The 12,500-nt window shown below is 36.0% G+C and overlaps 1 protein-coding gene across 1 annotated transcript in view; it reads left to right on the top strand.

The window, feature by feature from the left end:
* LOC309485338 (arf-GAP with dual PH domain-containing protein 1) overlaps positions 1-12,500 on the top strand; it is a 46,514-nt gene that overhangs the window by 32,507 nt on the left and 1,507 nt on the right. The window contains exons 5-11 of the mRNA XM_082152166.1: positions 2,331-2,443; positions 2,595-2,741; positions 5,682-5,765; positions 6,580-6,642; positions 6,864-6,935; positions 8,023-8,251; positions 10,756-12,500. The exon at positions 10,756-12,500 is cut by the window's right edge and continues 1,507 nt beyond it. Of these exons, the coding sequence (XP_082008292.1) occupies positions 2,331-2,443; positions 2,595-2,741; positions 5,682-5,765; positions 6,580-6,642; positions 6,864-6,935; positions 8,023-8,251; positions 10,756-10,784 (737 nt within the window). The 3' untranslated portion in view covers positions 10,785-12,500. The remainder of the gene's footprint in view (positions 1-2,330; positions 2,444-2,594; positions 2,742-5,681; positions 5,766-6,579; positions 6,643-6,863; positions 6,936-8,022; positions 8,252-10,755) is intronic.

Genomic DNA, 12,500 nt, shown 5'->3' on the forward strand with positions numbered 1-12,500 from the left:
GTCAAGTCAAGTATATTTGTATAGCGCTTTTCACAATACAGATTGTATCAAAGCAGCTTCACAGTATTACAGTAAATTAAAATAATACAACAAGGTTTGTTTCTAGTGGAATTTATTGATTGATAAAATTAAATTAAATATCCCCCAAAATATCCCCAACTGAGCAAGCCAAAGGCAACAGTGGCAAGGAACCGAAAAACTCCATCAAGTGACCTAATGGTGTCCTAAAACTCCATCAGGTGACCTAATGGAGAAAAAAAACCTTGGGAGAACCCAGGCTCAGTCGGGGGCCAGTTCTCCTCTGGCATTGGATAGAGGCCGGATTGTAGTTTGAACTGTAGGATTATATGAATGCCTGGCTGAAGAGATGCGACTTTAATCTAGTTTTAAACTGGGAGAGCGAGTCTGAGCAACGAACAGTATCAGGAAGACTATTCCAGAGTTTTGGAGCCAAATGTGAAAATGTTCTCCCTCCTTTGGTGGTTCTGGATATCCTAGGTATGACCAAAAGCCTTGAATTTAGTGATCTTAAAGAGCGCGATGGATTATAGGGCGATAGAAGATCCGTTAAATAGACTGGAGCTAAGCCGTTTAGGGCTTTATAAGTCAGTAGCAATACCTTGTAATTAATACGGAGCTTTATAGGTAACCAATGCAGTGATGATAAAATCGGTGTTATATGATCATATTTTCTTGATCTCGTAAGAACTCTAGTGGCGGCATTTTGGACTAACTGTAGCTTGTTTATTGAGGATGCAGGACAACCAGCTAATAAAGCATTACAGTAATCCAGTCTCGAGGTCATGAATGCATGAACTAACTTTTCTGCATCAGAAACTGATAGCATATTACGTAGCTTAGCAATGTTTCTAAGGTGGAAAACGTTCTTTCTTGATTATCTGAACATTCCATTTCATCATTCTTCAAACATTATGAGAATGTTACTTTTGAATGTTCTCTAATTGTAACGAAACAAATAGTAACATTTAAAAAAGTGTTAAACGAATGTCCAACTGAAACATTTTAGAAAAAAGGAAAGCGGCCAATGACAAACTGTTTTAATATTTAACCTATTTTCATGGTACTAGTATATACTTTTTAGGAACTAGTATCTCTTCCATTAGTTACTAGTGCTCATTCTTTAGGAACTTATACCTATTAAATAGATTATAATAGTGACGATTAGTAACTATTCTATTGTTTCTAGAAACACATTTCAAATGTTTGCCATTTAATGGGGATCTGTCACTCAGATATCAACTATTCAGTTCTGACTAGTGTGTATTCCAATTGTGACTAGTACATATTTTTAAATACTAGTAGTAATTTATTAGGCACTAATCGTCTATCTATTAAATAGAGACTAGTATTTATTTATTACATAATAGAATTTATTCATTAGATACTAGTATATTAATTATTAGATACTAGCAATTATTGTCACCACTGTGTCTGTGTTCATGGACTTTCCAGTTAGTTGTCATTTGTCACATGTTCCTTTGTTCAGTTTCCCGCCACTAGTCTGTCTCCTTGGTTACCATCATTAGTTGATCGGTATCACCTGTGTCCTGTTAATTACCATCATCTGTGTTTGCTATTAGTTTTAGTATTAGCATTAGTTTGTTGTTAGTTCCTCCTGTTAAAATAGATGTATATTGATCTTAATCTGCTTGTCTTCATCTACATATCTAAGCTAACCGTGACACCTATTAAATAGATACTTGTATTTATTTATTACATAATAGTATTTATTCATTAGATACTAGTTTGTAATTATTAGATACTAGCAATTATTCTGTAGATACTAGTGCACATTTATTAGAGACTGATAGTAGTACTTATTCCAAATGTTACTAATAAAAAAGATATATATATATACACAGCTATATACAGTGTAGCAAAATAGGCAACACTTTAGTTTAGGGTCCAGTTCTCACGATGAATGAGTTGCTTATTATCATGCATTTTGATATTGGCTGTTTATTAGTACTTATAAAGCACATATTGTGCATGATCATAAGCACATTCCTAATCCTACCCCACAAACTACATTACTAACTATTAATATGCAGTAATTATGAGTTTATTGAGGCAAAAGTCATAGTGAGAATTGGACCTTAAACTAAAGTGTGACCGCAAAAATACTAAAAACATGTGTTTCTTTGTCCTTTTTCTGTTTGAGCTTCGGTCATGTACAGTAAGCTACAACTTCCTGTTTTACAAAAATGTTTTAAGGATGTAGATATTCATAGACTCTACAAAACACTGCCGGTGGAAAGAAACTCCTGCCTCATGCTCTCTGTCGCTTCTGCTGCTTCTGTGTGTTTCAGGGTACAGAGAGGGTTACCTGTGGAAACGAGGCCGAGACAACGGGCAGTTCCTGAGTCGCAAGTTCATTCTGTCTGAGAGAGAGGGAGCGCTCAAGTACTTCAACAAACATGACGTTAGTTCTGTCCTTCTGTCACACACACACACACACACACACACACACACACACACACACACACACACACAGACACACACACACACACACACACGCACACACACACACACACACGTACACACACACACTCACACATGTCTTCTGTCTGCAGGCTCGAGAACCGAAGGCTATAATGCGGATCGAGACTCTGAATGCTGCGTTCCAGCCGGCTAAGATCGGGAACCCCTGCGGTCTGCAGATCACGTATCTCCGGGACAACAGCACCAGGAACATCTTCGTGTACCATGAAGACAGTAAGGTAGCACACACCTGTTAATAACTCATACAGCACATATTAATCTGCATGAGCATATTCTACATCCCTTAATCCTACAATACCTAAACTTAACAACTGCCTTATAACTATTAATAAGCAGTAATTATGAGTTTATTGAGGCAAAAGTCGTAGTTAATAGTGAGAATTGGATCCTAAAGTGTGACCATAATGTCCGGCCTGAAAGGATGTTGCACAATTTGTCATGTTTCATTGCAATTATCACACATAAAAAACTGATTCCATGCACAACTACGCGATAAGCTTACAAAATATTTTTTCATAATTTTTGAATGAAGGCCAGACATCACTTCTGGCCACTACTGCAGTAAACGCACCATCTTAGATTCAGTAAATGCTATTTTTTGGAGCTGGGGAAGAAGATTAATAAGATTAATAGCAACACAAGACTCCACTACTGGAACATCATCACTCGCAAAAATATTTAGGCCTAAAATTATTTTTATTGCATATAAAATTTCGGTATCGCTTTAGTTTAGGGTCCAATTCTCACTATTAACTGCTTATTATCATGCATATTACTAGGATATTGGCTGTAAAATAGTACGTATATTAATCTGCATGAGCATATTCTACATCCCTTAATCCTACAATACCTAAACTTAACAACTGCCTTATAACTATTAATAAGCAGTCATAATGAGTTTATTGAGGCAAAAGTCGTAGTTAATAGTGAGAATTGGATCCTAAAGTGTGACCATAATGTCCGGCCTGAAAGGATGTTGCACAATTTGCATTGCAATTATTATCACAAATAAGAAACTGATTCCATGCACAACTACGCAACATGCTTACAAAATATTTTTTCATAATATTTGATAAAGTTTTCCAAAGCCAGACATCATTTTGTAATATTAAGACCCGTTTGAATATTTTCCCAGTGAAGATCAGATGAGCTGCTGGCCATGTAAACGCTCAGATTTATCTCGTAATCTGGACGTTGAAGATAACGCTGGCAGAAACAGCATGTGTGTGTGGGTCATGTGTGTGTGTGTGTGTGTGTGTGGGTCATGTGTGTGTGTGTGTGTGGGTCGTGTGTGTGTGTGGGTCGTGTGTGTGTGTGGGTCATGTGTGTGTGTGGGTCATGTGTGTGTGTGTGTGTGTGTGTGTGTGTGTGTGTGTGTGTGTGTGTGTGTGGGTCGTGTGTGTGTGTGTGTAAAGCTGGAGACGATGATGTTCTGCTGTTGGTCAGTAATGCGCTTCTGCCAGTGGTTTGAGTGCTAAAAAAGCTCTTCCTCTTCCTCCATCTCACACACATCTCTGATGAATAATTATCACTCATTAGAAGCCGAAACTAAGCCTGTTTTAACCCTGTAAAGACTGACAGATGGAATAATAGTCTTCTTAATAACAGTTTACTGACCCTTTTAAATCTAAAAGAGAAATTTGCATGTGTGTTTTTTGTATCAGACTCATATAGTGAGAATATGGAGGAAAACTCTGCAAAAATATGAAATTTGCTGCAGATGCTGATATTTATATGGAGAGAAAGAAAGATGACATTCTGATGCTTGTAATGTAAATCAATGAGATCTTTATAACAGTACAGCAGATACTGACATAAAATACATATAAATATCAATACGTAACACAACCCCGACAGGCCGATCGGGACACGACGTGAAGCAGAGCCTGAAGGGCTTGTAATCGCTATGACAACCGCCTAGCTCTACATTATCCCGCTTATTACATGGTTACCCACCAAATAAATCAATAATATGACACAAAATATTGATATAAAAAGGAGTTTATTGATTTAAAAACGATTGTATTGCTTCCGCTAAAGAAAATAGTCTGTTCCGTCTCTACGGTTAGAATCCTGCGTCCATAGCAACGCTTTGTTTTTCATGGCAACGGTGTGTTTATACTTAGCAGCGGTTTGTAGTCTTGTAGTCTTTGTAATGACGAATTTTCACAGTCTTACACCTCAATAGTTTTGCATCAAACTGAGACTTTCTTGACTTTAAAATCTATCTTTTAAATTGACAAACATCATATGTGTAATTCAGGGCACAATTAAAATGAGATCAAAATATTTGTTGTCTCTCGCCATTGACTACCATACAATATTTTTCCGAAATAAGGTCCCATGGTGGTCCACCGGAAGGGGAGGGACTTAGGCTCTCTATTTAAATGCTTAGTTTGTGATCAAAGCTCTAGTTTTAAAACATATAATGCAAAACAACACAATGATGATTGAGAGATGAACAAAAGCCTGATCATCATATTTAATACTCATAATTTTTATTATAAATGATGTATGATAATCAAGTAAACCTGCTTCAGTTCAGGGAAAATATTGACATTATCAAAGTTTACATTTACATTTATGCATTTGGCAGACGCTTTTATCCAAAGCAACTTATTACAGGGACAATCCCCCTGGAGCAACGTGGAGTAAAGTGTCTTGCTCAAGGACACACTGGTGGTGACTGCTGGGATCGAACCAGCAACCTTCGATTTACCAGTTAACCAGTTCAGTGGTTTAACCCACTAGACCACCATCTACACCGAAGTTATTCTGTTTACTTGTTAAACTCTCAGTCCGAGACAGAAGGGCTGGAGGAGAGTGTGTGTGACAGGTTTATCAGGGACGTTTTGATCAGAAATGTGCGTATCAAATATGATAGAGGGTTAAAACTGGATGTTCTGGACTTTCACACTCTAGAGGAGATAAAGAGATGTTTCCTGAGATATATCAGCTGTAGTCGAGCTGTGGACGTCATGATGTGTGTCTGCTCCTCGTACTGCAGTTACTGAACATAAAGCATTCTCTGTGTGTGTGTGTGTGTGTGTGTGTGTGTGTGTGTGTGTGTGTGTGTGTGTGTGTGTGTGTGTGTCTGTGTCTGTGTCTGTGTCTGTGTCTGTGTCTGTGTGTGTGTGTGTGTGTGTGTGTGTGTGCAGGAAATGGTGGACTGGTTCACTGCGATCCGGGCTGCACGGTTTCATTACCAGAAGGTGGCGTTTCCTGGAGCTAATGATGAGGACGTATGTGAATCAAATTAATTCCAGCAACTGCCTCATAAAAATGAGTTATGAGTGTGAAACTCACTGTACGCCTGCACTATATCACAGCAGTTTCTCATTTACACACTGCTAACTAACAGCTTCTTGTTCAGTATTTTAATCTTGTAAATATCTGAGAAGCTAAATCACAAGATTATTAAGAGTTATTTTCAGAGAAGCTTTATGGTTTATTTTTAAGCATAAAATTAAACAAAATGCAATAGGGTTAATGCAGAAAAACAAGGGAAAAAGTTATATTACACAATTTTGATACTCAATTATATATATATATATATATATATATATAGATAGATTATATAGATATAGATATACTGTATATAGATGTCCTGGGGGGGAAACAATAGTGTTATTAAATTATGTTATACAATAATGAAGCTAAATTGCAAGATATTTAGAGTTATTTTCTCATATAACATCTCTGAAAGCTTTATAATTTTGAATATTTTCAAGCATAAATTTACCAGAATGCAATAAAGTTAACGCAGATTATTTAATCATAACTATTTAATTGACAGCAAGTCTTATAGTGCACAATTTAGCTTCTTGACTAATCATAAAGATAGACATTTTAACTGGGAAAAAAAGACAATAATGCTGATTTAGATTAAATCTGTATTTTGCAGATACTAATATAATCATAATATAATCGAAATGATGAAGTATTAATATTTTTTTATATTAATAACAATCTGTACCTTTTCGAATATCAGTGCATGTTTAGAAAGCATCTTCGTGTGTGTGTGTGTGTGTGTGTGTGTGTGTGTGTGTGATGTAGTTGGTACCCAGACTGACCAGGAACTTCATGAAGGAAGGATACATGGAGAAAACCGGCCCGAGGGTGAGCGGCACAGTACTAATGCGCTGCATAGCTGTGCTATTTTCATATCACACTTACTTCTTGCACAATACATCATTTTTAAGTGAAATCAATACTGCATATGCTCTTATTTATTTATTTAGTGATAAGCCAGGTAATGTAGGGTCACAAAATAAAGCCCTGACTGTACGATCTCCCTCAGTAATGCTGTCGTTAACATTGACTCATACGGTGTGTTTCAGCACACAGAGGGCTTCAAGAAGAGATGGTTCACCATGGACGACAGGAGACTAATGTACTTTAAAGATCCTTTGGTGAGTAGAAGTTGATATTTAGACGTTTTTCTGGTGTAACTCTTAACCTTGACACACGTATACCGTACTCATAACATATGCTAATGTATAATATAAAGTAAAAAAAATTTAGAAAATTACATTGTATTATATTGTTATATTAATAATATTATATTAATATAATAAATTTTTATAATACATTTTTTATTGTATTATATTATATTATTATGTTAAATGCAGTACGTTTAACTACGTTAATTTTAATTTACTGTAATAAAAAACTTTTTTATTTAAAAAATGTGCATTTGTAAATAATTTTTAGTTATAATATGCTTTATTAATTATGTTATGTTACATTATATTATATTACATTATATTATATTATTTTATATTATATTAGTAGAACTGTTAATACTACATTTAACATACTTATATAATATAATATGATATAATAAAAAATACATACAATACCATTTATTAAAAAAATTATATTATGTTATATTATATTATATTTATATTAGTGGTAGTGTATAGTACTACATTTAACATATACTTATAGGCCTATAATAAAATATGATATAATAAAAAACAAAAATGTTTTTTAAAATGGCATATTTTAAAATAAAATATATATTTATTTGTATTATAATATAATTAATTATATATTTATTACATAATACATACATATACATATTACATAACATAATAATAAACATATCATTAGATATTAATTATATAATATTAATTATATTTGTAGTACTACATTTTATATATTTATGTAATAAAACATATTTTACTGTAATAAAAAACACATTTATTTTAAAATAAAATAAATGTATATCTTAAAATAAGAAATAGTTTTTAGAATTTGCTTTATTAATTCTAATATAATATATTAGTAGTATTATGTTTTTCTACATTTAACATATACCTATATAATAAAATAAAATATAATTTTGTAGCAAGTCATTTTGAAATTTAAAAATGCATATTTGTAAATATTTTTTTCCTTACAATATGCTTAATTATATTATGTATATTACTGTATATTATATTACATTACATTACATTACATTATATTATAAAACGAATACATGGACTGTTCCAGGATGCGTACGCGCGTGGCGAGGTGTTCATCGGCAGTAAGGAGAACAGTTATACGGTGTTGTCCGGTCTTCCACCCTCGACTCAAGGACAACACTGGAAGTTCGGGATCACCATCGAAACCCCGGACAGAAAGTTCCTGTTCGCCTGTGAAACCGAGGCGGAGCAGAAGGACTGGATCGCTGCGTTTCAGAGAGTGGTCAACCGGCCCATGATGCCTCAGGAGTACGCAGGTACAGACAAACCCTCACTGAGAGATGACTGATTGATTGACAGAGGTGTAAAGAGTACCTGAGAACCATACTTGAGAAAATTACAAGTTACAAGTCACCAATTCCAATCCTACTTGAGTAAAGGTCTTAGAGTATCTGATTTCAACAGTACTGAAGTGTTTTACTCATACTAAATGTAGGCTCAAATATGCACTTGACACCTTAGAGACATGCCATGAAAATAAGAAACAGCTGATTTGTAAGATGAGAAATCGTGTTTATTTTCTTAAATCTAAATAAAACTGGACACCTAAATATTTCAATACATAAAGGTCAATTAAACGTCTATGAACTCTCAAGTCTCAGTTAAGCTCAAGTGCACAAAAAGGTCATAAGTAAACTAATATCCTTCTAAAAGGTCTCATCAGTATAGCGGATGAATAAAATAATGTCCAGTAAAGTCTTGCACTGCGAGCTGGTTTGGGCCTCATCATGTCCTCATCTGTCAATCAAACACCTGTGATTCAGAAACTCCCAGATAATGCTCTCGCGTTCACGTAAAGCAGCCGTGTGGAGCAGTCTGGGTGAGTAAAGGCAAAACACACAAGATATAGTTCCTTCAATGACGGCGATAACACTGTGTCCTAACTACACGCGCCGCCGCGCGATAAAAGCCTCTTCTCCATGTTAATGAGAGTGTGTGTCCTATCCAGCCGCGACGGCGACACGCGACGATTCTATTTTAGAAACGGTTTCTATTTTTCAGTGACGTCGCGCTGGAACAACAAACACAAAGTGAGGCGATGATAATCTCAGGTGCTGTTTATGTGCTTTATTTAATGTTAAAAGCGTGTAATGTGACTCTGAATATCATTTAGTGCTCCAGCTTTGAGGCTGTAAAAGCAACAGTGGATAATTCACCTCAGATCTTCAAATTAAACAAATGGAAACAAGAACGTTCAAACTGTAAACAAACAAGTGTATTCTTTGACAAAGATTGTTTATAATAACTCAGCCTATGTATTTTTAATAATGTTTAAATGGTGTAATATTTGTGAATTTGATTATGTAGCGACTTATCCATTTTCTTGCGAGTGCCGTCAAGATTACTCTCTGGTGCCGCGAGACTCCGCCCACACACTGTTCTGATTGGCTGACTCTGCCCACACACTGTTCTGATTGACTGACTCCGCCCACACACTGTTCTGATTGGCTGACTCCGCCCACACACTGTTCTGATTGGCTGACTCTGCCCACACACTGTTCTGATTGACTGACTCTGCCCACACACTGTTCTGATTGGCTGACTCCGCCCACACACTGTTCTGATTGGCTGACTCCGCCCACACACTGTTCTGATTGACTGACTCTGCCCACATGCTGTTCTGATTGAGCACTTAACCTCATAAAAAAAAATTTTTTTTTTTTAAATGTAAAAAATTGTATATATATGTATATATTCCTGTAAATTCTCGCTTATCGGGCTTATGCTACTCTGAATAATGCCTGAACTTCGTATTTTGAGCACTTCTTGCGTTGTTTTTGCCTCTTCACGATGACTCGCTTAATTTAGTCCCAATTTGCTTTGGACAAAAGCGTCTGCTAAATGACTAAATGTAAATGTAAATGTGATTGGCTGACTCCGCCCACACACTGTTCTGATTGGCTGACTCTGCCCACACGCTGTTCTGATTGGCTGTGGGTTTTGATTGATTTTGACGCATCTCGCAGTCGCGTGGCGTCTAGTGTGGTCAGACACATTATTTGTCGTTGGAATCTTATCGCAACGTGTCTGGTTAGGACACTGTAACGCTTCTTTATTGCAGAAACACACTGCAGCAGATAAAGTGAGGTGTCATGCAAAATTTAACGAGTAATTCCATTGCTCTTCACAAATGTATTGGAGTAAAGAGTACATTTACTTATTCAAAAATGTAGTCAAGTAGAGAGTAAAAGTTGCTAATATATTTGATACTCAGTAAAACTACAGTCGCCAAAAAGATACTTAAGTACAGTAACTAATTAGGTAACACTTTATTTTACAGTGTCCTTGTTACATATGTGACATGTACTTACCATAGTAATAACAGTAAATGATGCATAATTACATGCAACTAACCCTCAACCAAACCCTAATCCTACCCTAACACTATAGTAAGTACAAGTGGTTAATTAATATTACTCAGTACTTAAATTTATAATTACACTGTACACTGTATTACATTTATTCCAAACCTTTACACCACTGTTGATTGATATTGATTGATTGGTTTATTGATTGATATTGATTGATTGGTTTATTGATTGATTGATTGGTTTATTGATTGATATTGATTGATTGGTTTATTGATTGATTGATTGGTTTATTGATTGATATTGATTGATTGGTTTATTTATTGATTGGTTGGTTGATTGATTGACTGATTGACTGACTGACTGACTGACTGACTGATTGATTGATTGATTGATTGATTGATTGATTGATTGATTGGATTTCACTCACACTCCTTCATTTCTCTCTCCAGTCGAGGCTCATTTCAAGCACAAGCCTTGATGTCGGCGGGACAGACTGGACGAGCGACAGCAGTTTAGTCCAGTGAACGACACAGAAGAGCATTGAAACGACCCTTGATTGAGTGCTAACGGACTGAACTCTGGACTGTGTGGACGAGTCTCCAGCGGCGAGGTCTACATTAATCCGGATACATTTGAAAACGGCGTTTTCCTTTAAAAACGCTCTCCGTCCACACTAGCTAATGCTAAATTCACCTTTACTGCGCATGCGTAAACCCTCACGAAAGCTCACTGCGACAATACAGACAGAAAAATAAATAGTTATGGCGCAATTCTTCTGACAGGATCATTTTATTTAGCAAAATATCTCATCTTTTACTGATGCGTCCAGCAAACTCACTCATCATCATATGTTCAGGCTAAAACGCTAAAACTGCTCTCATGTTTCACACAGTACCGCGAATGCGAGTGAGTTCTGTCATCTTTGCAGGACTGTGATATGAAGAGTGTGTGAAGTTACATATTTCAGCAACAGTGTGAAAGTGAACCGCACATAACAGGCACAACACCGCTATACACTTGAACATCTATTGGTACAAGATGCGTCACATGACTAAACTTACGAATACCACCGGTTTCACAGTCCACACTACAACGACAAACCGCCGTTTTCAAATGTATCCACTTTGGAGAACGTTTTCAAATGTATCCACTTTGGAGAACGTTTTCAAATGTATCCACTTTGGAGAACGTTTTCAAATGTATCCACTTTGGAGAACGTTTTCAAAAAGCGTAGTTTTCGTGAATAAAAACGCTCTCTCAGTGTGAACGGAGAGAGAAAGATGCGTGTTCAGACGATGGCGTGTTAGTGTGGACGAGGCCTCAGTTGTCCTGAATGTCTTTATGTGTTACCAAAGCAGACATACTGCTGTCGTCAGACGAGCTACTGTACAAATATGGCATGTGAATGTTGTTCATCGCTCTTAAACGTAACATTTAATCTGTAAATCACAAGGTGAGCAACGTCACGAGACGGCTGCGTTCTCTTCCCAGTGCGTTTGACTGATGATGATGATGTTATTTATTGGATTATCCGAGCAAAAGCTGCTGTGAGGAGTAGAGGATCCACAGAAACATGATGCCTTACTCAGTGTTTGTGTCTTGTCTTGCAGTGCAAATATCTAAATATTTACTTGAGAAGGAAAATGACGTAAGATTTCTTTAAAAAGGATCAAAATGGAGTTTTCACTTTGAATCAAGTTCATTTTTCTGACCCCATTGACATATCTGTTCATGTTTTAAGCATAAACTCACTTCATTTTGATTAATATTTTGCTTCTCAATCTTTGATTTAAGAATATTTAGATATTTGTTCCAGCAAACAAGACAAAAATACTGAGTAAGAAAATCATTTTGCATTACAGGGGTTTCGTTCATCGGAAAAACCCTTTTAGAAAACTGATATGATCAATATGATTCTATAGGCAGTTCATTTCATATACTACATACTACTTGTGTTGTCTTTGCAGGGCGCATGTGTCAGATTGACATCATGAAGACGGTTGTGTTCTTGATTTATTTTCCTCCACTAGGTGGAAGCATATCACAGATTAAGATGCATGTGCCCATCAGTTCCTGATGCAGAATAGGGCTGATATTAGTGATTTATTGGCCGATATTTGGCCAAATTGAGATTATATGCCATAAACCAAGCTAACTTTGATGATTAAGACTATAGCGCTACACTGCCGCTCAA

Source organism: Leuciscus leuciscus, assembly GCF_965113295.1.
Source record: "Leuciscus leuciscus genome assembly, chromosome: 21".
NCBI lineage: Eukaryota > Metazoa > Chordata > Actinopteri > Cypriniformes > Leuciscidae > Leuciscus > Leuciscus leuciscus.